The 17,006-nt window shown below is 46.9% G+C and overlaps 1 protein-coding gene across 1 annotated transcript; it reads left to right on the top strand.

Annotated features, from left to right (window-relative positions):
* Window positions 1–2,578: 2,578 nt before the first annotated feature.
* On the top strand, window positions 2,579–12,916 carry PRXL2B (peroxiredoxin like 2B). Its single transcript, XM_005292770.5, has 7 exons — window positions 2,579–2,767; window positions 4,055–4,259; window positions 5,589–5,640; window positions 6,423–6,486; window positions 7,084–7,159; window positions 8,942–9,060; window positions 12,722–12,916. The coding sequence occupies exons 1-7, from the start codon at window positions 2,705–2,707 to the stop codon at window positions 12,746–12,748; spliced, it is 606 nt and encodes a 201-aa protein (XP_005292827.2). The 5' UTR covers window positions 2,579–2,704; the 3' UTR covers window positions 12,749–12,916.
* The last annotated feature ends 4,090 nt before the right edge of the window (window positions 12,917–17,006 follow it).

Raw genomic sequence — 17,006 nt, 5'->3', positions numbered from 1 at the left:
TTTACAGGAATCAGAGGGGTAGCCATGTTAGTCTGGATCTGTAAAAGCAGCAAAGAGTCCTGTGGCACCTTATAGACTAACAGACGTATTGGAGCATGAGCTTTTGTGGGTGAATACCCACTTCGTCAGATGCATGTAGTGGAAATTTCCAGGGGCAGGTATAAATATGCAAGCAAGAGTGAGTCAGGCTAGAGATAACGAGGTTAGTTCAATCAGGAAGGATGAGGCCCTCTTCTAGCAGTTGAGGTGTGAACACCAAGGGAGGAGAAACTGCTTTTGTAGTTGGCTAGCCATTCACAGTCTTTGTTTAATCCTGAGCTGATGGTGTCAAATTTGCAGATGAACTGAAGCTCAGCAGTTTCTCTTTGAAGTCTGGTTCTGAAGTTTTTTTGCTGCAGGATGGCTACCTTTAAATCTGCTCTTGTGTGGCCAGGGAGGTTGAAGTGTTCTCCAGGTTTTTGTATATTGCCATTCCTAATATCTGATTGTGTCCATTTATCCTTTTACATAGGGACTGTCCAGTTTGGCCAATGTACATAGCAGAGGGGCATTGCTGGCACATGATGGCGTATATAACATTGGTGGACGTGCAGGTGAATGAACCGGTGATGCTGTGGCTGATCTGGTTAGGTCCTGTGATGGTGTTGCTGGTGTAGATATGTGGGCAGAGTTGGCATTGAGGTTTGTTGCATGGGTTGGTTCCTGAGTTAGTTACTATGGTGCGGTGTGTAGTTACTGATGAGAATATGCTTCAGGTTGGCGGGTTGTCTGTGGGCGAGGACTGGCCTGCCACCCAAGGCCTGTGAAAGTGAGGGATCGTTGTCCAGGATGAGTTGAAGATCACTGATGATGCATTGGAGAGGTTTTAGCTGGGGACTGTATGTGATGGCCAGTGGAGTTCTGTTGGTTTCTTTCTTGGGCTTGTCTTGCAGTAGGAGGCTTCTGGATACACGTCTGGCTCTGTTGATCTGTTTCCTTATTTCCTTATAAACTATGATACCCACACGAGGAAATAAGGAAACAGATCAACAGAGCCAGACGTCTACCCAGAAGCCTCCACTGGGTTAAACTTCTAACCAAGCCCTGAATGATCTGCAGGGTAAAGTGCAAGCGCCCACCGAGTATTAATAACCGTGCTCATGATTTAACCACTGTGTGTGTTGCTATTCCTGTACCCTGGGCCTTGCACAGACTCCTTCGTGCAATCTGACAGTGCCGTTGCATCATCTCTCCCTTGCTCTGGACGGGTTCATTTCTGGCCCCTCTCGTTACACACACTCTTCCGTGCAACTGCTTTGCAAAACTGCCCACCTCTGAACTCTTGCACCCCCTCATTTCAGTCCCCCGTGGATTTTGCACAAATCCTTCTACAACTACCTTCTCCATGATTTAGCCACGACATCCTTATATCCTTTTGCCAGGGGTGCTGTGCAGAGCCCCGTAGCCAGCGCACTCTGTATCCTCACCAAGCTCCTGCATCCCGCTGAGGAGAGGACAAGAAGCAATGGGCTTGAATTGCAGCAAGGGCGGTTTCAGTTGGACATTAGGAAAAACTTCCTGTCAGGTTTCAGAGTAGCAGCCGTTTTAGTCTGTATCCACAAAAAGAAGAGGAGTACTTGTGGCACCTTACAGACTAACAAATTAATTTGAGCATAAGCTTTCGTGGGCTACAGCCCACTTCTTCGGATGCATAGAATGGAACATATATTGAGGAGATATATATACACACAGACAGAGAACATGAACAGGTGGGAGTTGTCTTACCAACTCTGAGAGGCCAATTAAGTAAGTGGAAAAAAAACCTTTTGAAGTGATAATCAAGCTAGCCCAGTACAGACAGTTTGATAAGAAGTATGAGAATACTTACAAGGGGGAGATAGATTCAATGTTTGTAATGGCTCAGCCATTCCCAGTCCTTATTCAATCCTAAATTGATTGTATCTAGTTTGCATTATCAATTCCAGCTCAGCAGTCTCTCGTTGGAGTCTGTTTTTGAAGTTCTTCTGTTTTAAGATAGCCACCCGCAGGTCTGTCACTGAATGACCAGACAGGTTAAAGTGTTCTCCCACTGGTTTTTGAGTATTATGATTCCTGATGTCAGATTTGTGTCCATTAATTCTTTTGCGCAGAGACTGTCCGGTTTGGCCAATGTACATGGCAGAGGGGCATTGTGTGTAATAGCTAATCACTGGAATAAATTGCCTAGGGAGGTGGTGGAATGTCCACCATCAGTGGGGATTTTTAAGAGCAGGTTGGACAAACCCCTGTCAGGGATGGTAGATAATAATCCTGCCATGAGGGCAGGGGACTGGCCTAGATGACCTCTCGAGGTCCCTTCCACGTCTATGACCCCCTCCCCATGGGACATGGCACATGGCACAGCTCAGCCTCTGCAATCACTGCGCCATTCGCCCCTTAGTCCAGTCACCCCGGCAATGCATTGCACAACCCCCCCCCCTCTGCACTGCTCATCTTTGCACCGCCCCTCTCCTTGACGCACCTCTCTCTAGCCCCGCCTGTACCGCCCCTGGGAGGAGCCGCGCCCTGCCCGCAGGCGCTGATTGGCTGGTAGCTCACGCATAGAGATGAGAAGGGCGTGGCCCCCGTCCGGCAGGGTCACGCGTGTGCCCGGCCCAGCAGCTGATCGCTGCCGGGCGCTATAAGAGACCGTCTGGGAGCGGGGGCGTGACGGGCGCAGCTGATCATGGCCGCGGTGGATCTCGCCAAAGTGGGAGCCCACACGCTGAAGCACGCCGTGAGCGGGCAGGTGAGCGGGGCGGGGTTGGGGGGCAGCCCCCAGGGATCGGGGGGTCCCCACGGGTGGCCCCGAGAGCAGGGCGCCCGCACCTCTCCCGGCCCTGGGGAGCACGGCTAGGGGGAGAGGGGTCCCTGGGAAGCGAGCTCCCCCCCCCCCCGGGGCTGGGCCCTGCTGGACCTAGAGCTTGCACTGCCGCGGCGCGAGGGGTCCCTGGGTTTGCCCCGGGTTAGGGTCAGTCCAGTCGGTCTCCTTCCCGCTGCCCCCCGTCTCTTGCCCTCCCGGCCAGGCAAGGCCGCTCTCCGCGTCCGAAACGTGATAAAACCCCTTTGGACTGGGGGGCGGGGCGAGAGAGACAGACACACGCAGTGAACATGTTTCATAATCAGTTATGAAAATGCTGCTTGTTGCTGAAGACTCTTGATCCCCTTAGACACGCCTTAAATCTCTTTGCTACCATGTTGTTGTGGTCGGTGGGTTTTTTTGTTTGCACAGGCCAACCATCTTAATTCTCAGCCCGCTGTACCTTCCCTTGGCAGCAGGGCGTTATCTCGCTCCAGCAGAGTGATGATCTCGATCATGTGTCCCTAATACACCTCAGCAGGTTCTGTTAAAGGCCCTGTTTGATGTGGGTGGGTGGTTCTTGTTTTGTTTTTCAGACTCATAATAATAATCTCCTTCCACCCCAAGTGGAAAGGACAGGAGTCAGTGTTTTATTATAACACTTCCTGTTTTTTTTTTTTTTAAAAACAAAGACACTTGCCTTATCCTAGTAGCGAGCATCCTCCAAACTCTGTTTTTAATCTTTCAGAGAGAAACCTCATCAGTTTATCTGCTACTGGCCAGATTTTCAAAAGCGCTCCGCTCTCATTTAGCCCCACAAATAGAGGGTTATCTGCAATGCCCAGCTCCCACTGAGAACTCTCTGTTTGTTTGTCCCCAATGCTGGGGGCTGATTATACTCGACCGTTGGGCGTCTTCTGTATAGGCCTTGTCATGGTTTCCTGGGCATAATCAGTTTCCTCAGTGGGGGCCTTTCACGCCATGTTTCTCTGCTCCACTTCTCTCTCAAACCAGACAACATGGCTATAAACCACAAAGTGGGGACCGAGATAACGATCCCTCTAATACTGTACCTGGAAACTCCTCCTAACTCTTCAAACAAACTGCCTGATGAGCTTGCCAATGGACGATAGCCCTTGAATTTGATAAGGTTGCTATAACCTGTAAGTTCTGCAACAAGTGTTAAGATGCTTTCCTGGTGCTGGCCCTGTGGCTACCGGTAATGCCTCTACGTAGGTGGTGGAGTTCCGGGCCCTGTGGCGGGACCAGCCATGTGTGGTGCTCTTCCTGCGGCGGTTTGGTTGCCAGGTTTGCCGCTGGATTGCCAAGGAGACCAGCAAACTGAAAGAACTGCTGGACAGTCACAATGTCCGCCTGATTGGTGTTGGGCCGGAGAGCGTAGGCCTGCAGGAGTTCATCGATGGGAACTACTTCAAAGGAGGTAGGACTAGGGGATGGGAACTTCCCCCTCCAAGAGTTTCTGAGCTCTCCTGTCTCATCTGGGGAAGTGCTGCACCCAGTTCAGAAAGCAAGGTACAGGAGTCTCTATTCATCCTTGTGCTCATGTAAAACTTGGGGTGCAGAGACTCCTAGTTCAAGGCCAGAGGGGATGACCAAGTCACCCAGCCTGCCCTCCTGACATGGGAACACCCCCTTTTCCATGCTAGAATTGTTCTTGTATTTCATACCTGTGTATGCTGGGCAGTCATGAGTTGAAGGACGTGAACAAGGTGTAATTAGTACTTCATGGCTCCAAAAAGTTCCCTTCAGCGGGCTTGGCATTAGCAGCTGCTTGGAAGGTTAAATTATACTTGCATAACCAGGTGGAGGAAACCTGTGCATTGCTGGCAGTCTCAGCAGAGAGGCCGAGGACATGGTGGCCATGGAGTCTGCCCTGCCCCTGGGGCATGTTCTCTAGAACCAGGCCCAGCCTGACTGGAAGAGCTGCATGGGGAAGCCTGCTGTACATGCTCTGTGGATAACTTCCGCTTCCAGCACTGTCCAGCAAATGCCTTTCTCTAGCCTCTAAAATTGGGACTGCCAGCCCAGACTTCAGAGCTGAGCATCTTTGCTAGCTTGCTAACTTGTACTAGGGCCAGCCGGGTGCAGTGCTGCGGCCAGGATCTGGGGGTTGTGAAGATGGCTTAAAGTCACCTGCTTGTCTCTGGCTGCATGTTACCCATTGCCTCTCACCCACTGATTACCTGCATCTGCAGATCTGGCCCACTCTTGACTAGCTCTGCAGAACCTGATTTCCTGCCTGAGCTCCACCACACTTCTGAGTGCCTCTCTTTTCTCCCCTCTGTCCATACCCCAAAATGTGCTGCCTCCATGCCCAGCCATTGGACCAGTCTCCTGAGTGACGTTCATGCCACACCCTTCTTCAGTATAAAACTCTGTGCCATAGATCCTCATGCAACGCCACTGATGGCCTCTAGATACTACAGGGGTGTGTGCCTGGCAGCACATGTATTGGTGAAGTGTCTGGAGTGCTTGCAGGGAAGCTCTCTTCTGTTATAGTCATGGGTGGCGGGTGGATGGGGGGGGAGAGACAATTAGGTTTGAAGCAATATCTTGCTGGATGATGATGCTATTTTGTGAGCTTGTTCTAGAGACTAATCGTGTTTTGACTATGAGCTGCTTGGCTGGCTGGCTGCTACTGAGTGGTGGTTTGTGTGGTTTTTTTTGGGCAGACTGGCATAAAACAAATACTGCAGAGACAGCACATCTACCCTGGTTGTGTTAACCTCACCTTTTTTTCCCTCCCCAGAACTCTATCTTGATGAGACTAAGCAGTGCTACAACGACCTGGGTTTCAAAAGGTGAGTGGCTTCTATTGACTTATTGTCCTCAGTCTAAGAGAACCTCAGCCCTTAATCAAAGCAATTTGAAGGGACGTAGCTAAGATGGCTGGGGCCCATTCTAGCAGAAGGCAGCACGCCCTCCTCCGACTGAAGACCGCTTTGCCCCAGTGTAGTTCTGATGGTCTCTGACTCTTGTGGGAAAGGGCTGCCACGTGGCAAACTGCAAGGCTCCCTCAGTACAAACCCACTTGGGGCACCAGCTCTTGCCTGTCGCTTCGTTACCCTGGGGACCATTAATGGTTAAGTGACTGTACTTGGTTTGAGACCTAGGCAAATATACAAGGCTTGGATCAAATTAAAAGCCTGGGCATACAAGCGAGATCCTGAGCTCAGTGGCTTCTGGCTAGCTCGTGTTGGTGTGCTGGAACGCACTAATCACAGGGATCCGTGGTGGTGCTTAGGGTCTTCGTTACAATGAGTCAAATTCAACTTTCTTCTTTTCCTCCCCTGTGTGCAGCCCCCTCACCCAGGGTCACAGGGCTCGGGCTGCAGCCTCCTCTGCCCCACCATGGGGTCATGTAGTAACTTTGTTGTCTGAAGGGGGTTGCAGGACAATGAAGTTGGAGAACCCCTGGCTAATGTGACAACATTCGATAGCAAGCTGCATGTAATGAGTGTGGATCATTCTGAGATCTTAATTATTGGGGTCAAATCCTCAGCTGGTGTAAACGGTGTAGGCCATTAACTCAGCTGAATTAGAGCGGCAGAGGATAACCAACATGTCCTTTCTTCCCTCTCAGGTACAATGCTTTGAGTATAGTTCCTGCTGCTCTGGGGAAACCAGTTCGAGAAGTTGTCACAAAGGTGAGATCCTAGATAGTAGGAAATGCACTATCTAAAGCAGTGGTTCTCAGCTGGGGTACGTGTACCCCTGGGGTACTCAGAGGTCTTCCAGGGGGTACATCATGTCGTCTAGATATTGGCCTAGTTTTGCAACAGGCTACATACAAAGCACTGGCGAAGTCTGTACAAACTAAAATTTCATACAATGACTTTGGTCTATAGAGCAGTATAAACACTAAATGTAAGTACATATTTATATTCTAATTGATATATTTTATAACTATACGGTGAGAGTACTCGATTTGTCAGCAATAATGTGGCTGACGCTCTTGTATTTGTCTGATTTTTGTGAGCAAGTAGTTTTTAAGTGAGGTGAAATTTGGGCGTACACCAGACAAATCAGACCCCTGAAAGGGGTACGGTAGTCTGGAAAGGTTGAGAACCGCTGCTCTAAAGGCCTGACCAGACTTGTGCTGAGCACTTGCAGGACTTCAATGGGTACATCTGGGACCCTTCTGTCCCCCTGGCTTGAGTGGGTTTTGAGAGGGCCCTGAGCCTCCTCCAGATGAGGCCTTTGTATCACACTTGCAATGGACTTGGGCTTTATTTTTCCCTCAGGCAAATGCGGACGGCATCCAAGGCAACTTCAGCGGTGACCTCTTGCAGAGTGGAGGAACAATAATAGTCAGTCAAGGTAAATAAATGTGAATCCATCTGTCAAAAACCACCAGGTAACTGGCCATAGCTGGTGAAGGACGCACACTTCTAGATGACCTACTTGGAGCAATTTGGCTGGTCGAAGAGCCTATGCCTGGAGAAGGCTTTAGAAGCCATCCCATTGAAATCCTGCCTCAGGAAGGCAAGACAACTGGGTTTAGGGTGGGAAGGCTTTGCAGATAATGGAGTGGGGTGGTGGGGAAACCTGACACAGGAAAAACTGCTAGGCAAGCATCTGAGTTGTTAGATGTATCAGTTGGTCACGAATGGATGCCATCCTTGCTAACGCCGTGCTATTTAATGGGGTCTTCCATGGTATTAGTTAGGCCAGTTAAGTCACTTCTGTACTTTCTCAGTATAAAAGTGACTTAACTGGAAAAAGTGTTTTTTAGTTGTTCCTACTGCCTACAAACTAAGACTAACCCTTGACCCAGCACTGCTTGGCAGCTCCATGGCCTGCATAACGGCTCAGGCATTTGACTTCAGTTGTACTTGAAAGTATGCAGTTAACAAGAGTATACAAGGGCTCTGCCTGGGAGGGAAATCTTTTCTAGCTGAAACTTGGTACCTCCCAAATAGTGGCGTTAATGCAGAGCCCTGGCACATCTCTGCAATGGGAGCTGTCCATGCTGTGGTGTCTGTTGCTGAACATACTTAAGCCTTTTTTGAGATCTGACCCACAACATGTCATAGTTTTCTCTAATGCTGCATTCTCCAGTTCTTAGAGTTGGGTCCAGCTCTTACCACCTGGTGGCAGTAGGGTAGAAAGCATTCTCAAAACACCCTTCTTAACACAATTTAAATTTTTTTTTTTTTAAAAACCCTAGTTAAAATGCTGCCCCTTCTACAGAAAACAGAAACGTTGTTGCTAACATAATGTTTAGATGCTGGAGTGTAAAACAATAGGAAATCGAGTGCCCCTGTCCCAGGTGGATGTATAGAATGTCTGAGTACAGGACATGCTGCTTCCTCTTTAATAAAATAGCCCTCCACGAAGTCAAAGTTCTTGCTTGGGTCTTAAGTGACGCTAGGATGTCAGACTGCTCTCCATTCTGCGGCAGAACCTATTCTGAGTGACTTCTCAAAGGGGAGCTGGCAAACACTTGTGATGAACACACCTGTATTTATTGTTTGCCGACCCAGGAGTGATGCTAGGTTTTTGTAATTGTTGGAAACGTCAGTGTTCCTACAGGCTTTAGGAAAGCCCCATGCTACCCTAGAACTGCTGCATCTGGAACTCACGTGAGAGCGTGGGTCAGTACAGGTCACTGCAGACACGGGGCTTGTACACACTAGCACTCTACTTCGGTATAACTTAAGTCTCTCGGGGGTGCTTCCCTGAGTGATGTAAGTTACACCGACCTAAGCACTGGTGTAGACAGCGCTATGTTAGTGGAAGAGCGTCTCCCACTGACATAACTACCGCTGCTCGGGGAGGTAGGGTGAGTAATTTGATGGGAGAGAGCTCTCCCATCGGCAAAGAGCGTCTGCTTCTGTGGCAATTCTAGTGTAGACTCAGCCCTGAGATTGCGAAGGTTTGAATGGGGCATGGAGGGCAATCTGAGCTCTCACCCCTAAAGTGTTTTGCAGTCTGTGGTTCACTCTCTCATTGAGGTGCACATGAGCTGTTCTAGTTTTGATGTGGTTGGGACTGGCTGTCAATCAGTGATCCCTTATTAAAGGCTACATACGTTCTCTGCCTTGTTGCCCAATGCTTGTCATTTGTAATGACCTTAAATACATTCTGTCCTTTCTTCAGGTGGAGAGAAGTTGCTCCTGCACTTTATACAGGATTCACCTGGTGACTATGTTCCCTTGGAAACAATCCTCAAAAGCCTTGGGATCTCGGCAAGTGTTAAAGAGGGCGTGAAACCTCAGGTAAGAGCTATTGTTCCTCTAATGCTGGAAAATGAGCTGCCATTTTAAAAAGGAAGGAACCTGCTGGAGCCACCTTACTCCAAACTTTACCTAGCTCTAGTTAAAATAGAGCACTGTACCAACAATGAACCAAGCTCGTCTCCAGGGGAGAGGAATGCACACTCCAGACGTGTGATTGCTGAAGTGCACTGACTGATCAGTATCAGAGGGGTAGCCGTGTTAGTCTGGATCTGTAAAAAGCAAGAGAGTCCTGTGGCACCTTAAAGACTAACAGATGTATTGGAGCATAAGCTTTCGTGGGCTTGTCACAAGCGTCTGACAAAGTGGGCATTCACCCACGAAAGCTTATGCTCCCATACATCTGTTAGTCTTTAAGGTGCCACAGAACTCTCTGTTGCTTTTGACTGATCAGTGTAGACCCTGCTGGAGTGTGCTCAGAGTTCCCTGGTGTGTTTGAACATGGTGCTCTTTCATACCAGATAACAGGAAGTAGATGTTGCTCCTGTTTGCCAAGAGAGACTACACTTTGATCAGGACTACATTAAAACACACTAGGGGATGTTAGTGCCCTCCAGCAGGGTCTGTACAGTCCTGTTAGCGTGCTTCAGAAATCATTGGGTGTAGTGCGCTTTGCTCCTCATGTAGACAAGCCCTCACTCTCTGTTCGCTACCAGACTCAAGACTCTCCCACAGAGATGCTTGAAAAGTAGTGGATCTACTGCAGTCAAGGAAAAAATCAGGGGGTGGGGGGGGAAATGTAGCCTGAATGAATCCACCCCACACCCTCTGGAACCTAGAGCCCTGCTGTGCCCTCCAGAGAGGGTTAATATGGAGACCAGGACCATGTTCTCCCGTGACTCCTCTGAAGTCTGGACCCGAGCAGAAATGGAGCTTCTACAGGGATCTTTGGCAAAGCTAGAGCAAGAGGGGGGCTAACTCTGTGCCTTCCCCATAGCAAAGCTACTGTTGCCTTATAATCCAGCTCAAAGGAGCACTTCTACCCAAGAGTCTCCATGTGCTTTTCAGACCCTTTGGGGGAGGGGAGAGCTGCGTGAGCAGCGTGAGGCACAGAGAGGAAGTGTCTATCTGGGCAAAATGTCTTGAGCTTTCAAAAAGGGGACTCAATCCTTATGAACTTTTCCTCTTATTCAACCAGCTCTGGAGCAGGGTGGGGCTAGAGCCTGGGACTCCTGGCTCCCAGTGCGCTTCTTCCTCCTAAAACACCCCTGCTGCAGTCCTGAGCTGACTGTCTCCTCCCCCTCCCTTAGATCCGCGAGAGGCTTCAGCCGTCCTCATGCTGTTACCTGGGGGTTTCAGAACCCAAAACAGTGGTACCTTCACCGTTTCACTCCAGGCAGTATCAGGAATAAATCCATGGGAACACAGCAATTTCTGTCTGATAAAATGATTAATACAAGTAAACGTGCTTGTATTTAAAACTACAATTAGATATTAAGCGTACACAGACATAAGCATTAAGTTTAGGACGTTCCAGATATAGTTATCCACAGTCTGAGATGGTTTTGAGTAATCACTAGCCAGACTTCCAGGGGCCCTCTTCCTGCCCAGTTTATGGGGAGTTTAGATGTCAGCTCCTTTTCCAAAGAAAAGCTCCCTTGCACTGTTCCAAGGTATGCACTTTTACCTAATTTTTTTTATAGCTAACTTTAATAAAACACAAAACCTTAGTGACTTTTAGTGGGTCAGCATTCTGACTGTTACTGGATTACCAATTTTCACACAAACAGCAAAGGGAAAACAGGTAACTATGCCAGCTTTCCCTTCGCTGTTTGCTAGAGGGTTTTCACACAGAGGTGTGGCAAGGACAGAGAGATTCCCATCAGCTTGCTGCTAAAGAGGATTTGGAAATCACTGGGCAGCTCTTAAGGCTAATGCTCTTTGCGAACAGAGCGCAGTGTAATGCAGTTTGCCTGTTCCTAAACTGTCCCCGGGATCTCTGTAGCAGTAGTTCAAATAGCCTCTTGCAGCTGAGATTTGTAGGTGCCACTAACTCTTGCTGAGCATCCAAGACTTCCAAAGAGAAGTCTTGGTGCCTGACTTCCAAAGAAATCGGGCTCTCCAAGGAGTGGGTAGAACAGTTACTTGACTACCCACACACAGTAGTAGTCGGGGGGGGGGTGGGGGGTGTGTGTGTGTGTGTAACTGTGTTAGTCTTATCCAAAAACAAGGAGTCTGGTGGTGCCTTAAAGACTAACAGATTTATTTGGGCATAAGCTTTCGTGGGTAAAAAAAACATCACTTCGTCAGATGTGTGTGGGTAGGAGGGGAAAGGACCAATCAACTTTAGTGCCCTCCCCCTGAGACCGTATACGTGACTGACAGCTTAGCCTCCCAATGCCCTCCAACAAACTTGTCCCATAAGGTTAATGGCAGCAGCCTCATGGATACCTACAGTGCTTCCAATTACCAGAGGAAGGTGCTTTTAGACTGGCCGAGCCAGCAGTAGGCCTAAAAGGAGGTGGTGTGACTAGGGATTTCAAAGGAAGGGCAGATGACTTGCTGGGCTTAAATACTTGGCTATGCTGGCACAGACTCAAACTCGCAGATGGAAAGATTCCTCTGTAAGTGGGAGGCTTAATAAACGTGTATGGAAAATCAAGTATAACGTCCATGTGTTGTGGTGACTTGGAACAAACCCCTCCTTGGTGTGTGTTTAATTATCACTTGTAACAGCAGTTCTGGCACTTGCCCCTAATGGCACCTTTCTGCAAAATCATTAAGTTCCACAGTAACTACACTGTCAACCATGCAACTGCCCCCTGACCTGAACTGTTCCTCAGGTCCGGCGACAGCAATTCCGGGCCCCAGGGCACAACAGTTCCTCTTCCTTCTCCCCCCCTCACCCCCATGCTTCCCTTTGTTTTCTCGGGATACGTGCACTCTAGTCTCTTGTCTGAGACACTAGGCTGCTATTGCAACTCAACAAGGGTCAGAGAGACAGCTTGTAAAACACGGGTTCATAACTTCCTTGGTCAAAACTCTAATTTCCTTCCATCCACTAGTTATTGTGAACTTGTAGCCACTCTGGGGTTTTCTTGTAAATGAGGTAAAATGTGTAAACTACTTTGTGTTCTTGGAGCAATAGGCCAAGACTCTTACTCCAGGATCAGTTCTATTGAGTAGAATAACAAATCCTAGACTGATAGTATTGCTGCAGTTGGCAGACGCCTACCTCTTGCTCTGTTTGTACAGCACACGAGATGTACCCATGGTTTGCACCCATAAGCTGAGAGAGAATTCCTGCAGGAAGTGGACAAACAGGAAGCCAAAGGCAGCCATCATTGCTGCATATGGAAGTGCACAGCTTGAGGGTCTTTGTGCTTTGAGGGAGAAGGAAAGCAACCCACGTAGGGAGCCCCAGGAAGGGTGGATTAGGGTTTGTTTGACCTGGTGGAAGAAGCCTGGTTTTTCAGGTTCAGAAGTGGATTCCAGGTACAGGTGCCTTTATGGAGGCCATGAGATGAAGCTGGGGTCTAACCTAGTGGTTTAGAGAGGCTAGAAGAAAAGGAGGACAAGTGTAGAGAAGTAAAAGGAGCAAAATAGTCTTTTTTGTGTAGGACTTCCTGGATGTCTCCCCTGCCCCACCTCCCCTTGGGCTTGAGGGAGCCACTTTGCTAACCCAATGACTGTCTCTCTACAGTGCGATGAAGAGGCCTGTACCAGATGATGGAGAGGAGCAGGGAGCAATTTTTCTTTAAGCAAGAAAGAAGCCAGTGTGGTGACCTTATCTGTTCTACCACTTCATAGCTGCTGTAATCTCACCCCACTGTATCTATATTCATACTTTTGTATAATGGCCAAATCACTGAAGTGTGAGTAAATGCCCTAAAGCAAAGTGCTGTGTCAGACTGTCTTGGACAAGCATAACAAAGCTTTCCCTGTTGCTCAATGTGGTAACCAATAGCAGCTAGTATGGTGACTTTCCCATTGGATCATTTTGATCAGGTGACCAGTAGGTGTGAACAAGAGTATCGTCTGAGGATTTTGAGACAAGGAGAGCCTCGTGCTTCATGGCCAGTGCTAATAGTTTGTAGACTTCCCCTATTAGCTTTCTTCCCTGGTTAGAAGTCCTTTCCACCCCCGTTACACTTGTCCTGCTTTGCAGAAACACTTCGTTAGCAGGTGGTGGTGGCTTAACTTTATCCATCTGTGTTAACACTTCACCCTTCTTAAAGGCATTAAAACAGAAGAGCCTTACAGATGACTGTGGGCAGAGTGCCTGAACACACTTCTAAAACTGGGCCAGTGTCAGCTTGGGCAGATGGCAGCTTGAATCAGCGTCTTAGCTGAAGTAGGCTGTTGGGATACATACCGCGGGGTGCACCAGCAGGTGGAGATCAGGCCGCTGCCTGCACCCAGAACACAGCATGCTCTTTCATCTAATAAAAGAGCTAAGACTCTGTACGCTTCCCAGCCGAGGCTGGTGTCTGAATAGACTCTTTACTGTAGCTTCAACCTAAGCTACAGTAAAGTGGCCTCAAGATTTTTTTCCGTGGTGCAGAGAAATAGATTTTGTAGGTAAATAATATTTAACAGGCACCACATGCCATTCAAAAGACTCTGAGGAAAGCCCAGCAGCCCTATCTACCGTCCATCTCCCTACCTATCCCTCATGATCTTCCTAATGATGAAACTTTAACCCAAGCCCTGAATAATCCTTATGTCCCAGGAAAACTCCAGGACATGAGCCTCTCTGGTCATCAAATTCAGGCTCTGAGGAGCAAAGAATGCCAGATCCCTGAGAAAGCATTGATGCCTTCCTCCTCCTAAAGCCAGTGTGCATACGCTGAAGTGCTTGGAGCAAGGTCAGCTATTGGGTCAACGAGGTGCATTTAAAAAGCCCTATTCTAACCGCAGACACACCCAAGAGTAGGAGCCTCATGCTGACACTGGAGTTTAATCTTCAACTGTCCTCATTATTTTCTGTTGTGTGAACTCATTGCAAGAGGTTTCCTGGTCTGGAAAAGGTGAGTAAGTGGAGATGGACAATAAACATGACAAAGTGACTATTATTCTACCTGCAACTGTACACAAATGATTTAATAAGCTGATTTTTCAGAGTACTTAATGCTCCTTTGTAATTAGTCACTTGATTAAAAACTGTAGAAATAGGAAACACTCAGAGAAAGACTAGCTTGACTATTGTACACATCAATGCTGCACATTTAAATATGATGTAGGTTAACTTCCTGTGATCACAGCAAAACATATACAGCATCTTCTCTGTCAAAACTTGAGGGTGATACTTTGCCGTAGCAATGCATAGCACTCTGCAAAGGGAAGGTCCCTACCCTGAAGAGGTTACAACTTTTGAACTAGGACCAATTGCAAACATTGCCTAGTCATAGATTCCAAAGGCCAGAAGGGACCATTGTAATCCTGTAGTCTTGACCTCCTCGATAACACAAGCCATGGGCTTCCCCCCAATAATTCCTAGAGCAGATCTTTTTAGAAACATCTACTCTTGTCAGAATATGAATATCTCAAATCTTACCCTGCATCATCCATGCAATTCTGGTTAATTTATCATCAGAGCAGAAAAGCACTCAGGCTTCTACCACCTTCAAAGTGAAGTCTTAAAGAAGCAGTGAAGTTGTTTGTTTTTTAAAATGGTGAATGAAAATATTTTGCAAGCTGTTGTAATGCAGAGCTGAGACTTCTTCTGTGTTATACCAGTGCCTTGATCTTTGTACAGGTATAGCTTTCTAATTACGGGGAGGAGAAAAGGTCTGAATACTTGGCCTGGAACTTCATAAAATGGGAGATTAAGAGATCTGGTTAATTTTTAAACTGTAGCTGCAGTAGCATGCTGTATGGTTCCAATTGTATATTGAGTCACAAAGTGCTGATTAGAAATGGAATCTAATTTAATATACACCAGGCATAAGAACTGCATGTTAACTGAGGAGTTAGCAAACATGTTATATCTTGGTGCTTAATTTTAACAAGTGAAGGGGCTATTCTTCCTGTTTTCTTCCAACTAAATCACCGTTGTGGTGTTTAATCATCTGCTTTATCTTAATTGAACATCTAACTGCCAAGAAAAAATGAGATCCAGGTTCCTAACATTAAGGGTAATTGAAACTTGCCAAATACACACTGATTTTTATCCTGGTAGGTGAATGCTTCACCATGCCCAGTATTTTACCATCTAAACTAATTGGACAAGCCCTACCTCACTGGAAGTGACCAAGTGCCTTCAGCTACTTGCTGATGGGAAGTAATGTATTATGTTAAACTTCAGTAAAACCCAGAGGTGCCCAAATGATTTCTCCCCGAAAACTACCCCGCAGGAGACCTCAGCAGAGAGTGCCTGGTGGCCAGGTTCTGCATCTGCAGCGGTCATTTCAGTAAGTAGACTTTTTAGGTCACTGACTCAATGGGGAAGGTTTTGTTTTATACATCCTACAGCAGGATGTGGGGAGGCAAATTTTCTTTCCAAAAAAAAAAAAAAAAAAAAAAAAAGCTAGCGAAGCTTGTTTCTAGACTCATCTGTTTGGTTTTATGCCTATAGATGCAGGGGCCAGATTTTTCAAAGGTCTCTCTAGGCTTTACAGGCCAGATCCTCAAATATATTTAGGCTCATAACTTGCATTGGGGGGAGTTAGGCACTTCAAGCCAGATTTTCAAAGGCATTTTATTCTACCAGCCTCATTAATGGCTTGAATCTGGCTGTAGATTTTCATTTCTTAGTTGCAGAGCCCATTTAGGTCTAAACGCTCCAGCTACCACTGTACAGGGTTGGGTCCTAAACCCCCATTTTCTCCAGCTGATGTGTATATAAATACCAAAACCAGGAGCTTCAGATAGCAGTCTCATGTATGCACTCTCTATCTCTGCCTGAGCAAGCATCTCTAATGTATATGGTCATGCTTGTTTGAGATCCAGGATGTAATACAGCTAAGTATGAAAACAGCCCATGCTCCGTGAATAGCAGCATGTTCCTAAGGGCTTAATCCTGTCCTTGTTTATACCCCCTGCAATACCAGCGTGCATAGACAGTCCTATGTGGGGCTGAGCACCATCACCTTATCTTGAGCATCAGGCCCTAACTAATGGCACCAGGTGCTTACAGACATAAGGGAAGGCAACTGCCCATGTTACTACAAAGGCTTTCTCTCTTCTATACACCACTCCCATGGACTTTGTGGTACAGAGGAGAGAGATTAGACCCTGAGAAAGCACAAAGTCTCTGAGTTGGGGAGGGAGGGGATAAGGGCAGATAGGTTAGTCATTAAATAAACTCTTCTAATCTAGAAATTCAAAATAAATAAGTTTGGGATTCTCTGCTGTAATAGAGGCTCTTAATTTTCAGATGAACTTCATTTTGCCAGGAGAAGGTAATGTATTACATGTACATGCAAATATTATCCAGACTTCATTTGGTAAGACCACACTATTACTGTCAAATAGTACAATAGCTCAGTGACAACTAGACACGTCTCTCTAGTATAAAGCTGCTACTGGTAATTAGTGCTGATTTAATGAAGTGAATTCCAGCACGCATCAGTTTCTTTTGTTTTTAACTCAATGACTTTAAATTTGAAGATTGTTCTAAGAATTTTTTTTTTAAAGGGGTGAGGGGATTAATTAATTTTGTTAATGAAACTTGCTTGCTAGATGGACACTCAACCACAAAATAGAACTTTTACCAAAATGCTACTGATCCTGGATGTAAGTCACATTCCATAAAAATAAAATGAATCTTAATTATGCATTACATAGATACTAAGTGAATTAATAACTTGTTTTGACATCTGTTAAGATAAGGAATACCCAATGTTGTTAAATTATGAAGAAGTGGTATCCTGCTTTCCAGTGGTACATATACCAAAAATAAACATTTTCAATGAAGAATGTTTAAGTCCACTATAAAGGATTGACCATTTCAGTACTAGTTACTCTGAAATTTTAGCATTCGTGGA

This window comes from Chrysemys picta, chromosome 21, assembly GCF_011386835.1.
Source record: "Chrysemys picta bellii isolate R12L10 chromosome 21, ASM1138683v2, whole genome shotgun sequence".
Classification (NCBI taxonomy): Eukaryota; Metazoa; Chordata; order Testudines; family Emydidae; genus Chrysemys; species Chrysemys picta.
The sequence above is the reverse complement of the archived record's forward strand: the minus strand, read 5'-3'. Positions and strand labels throughout refer to the sequence as shown.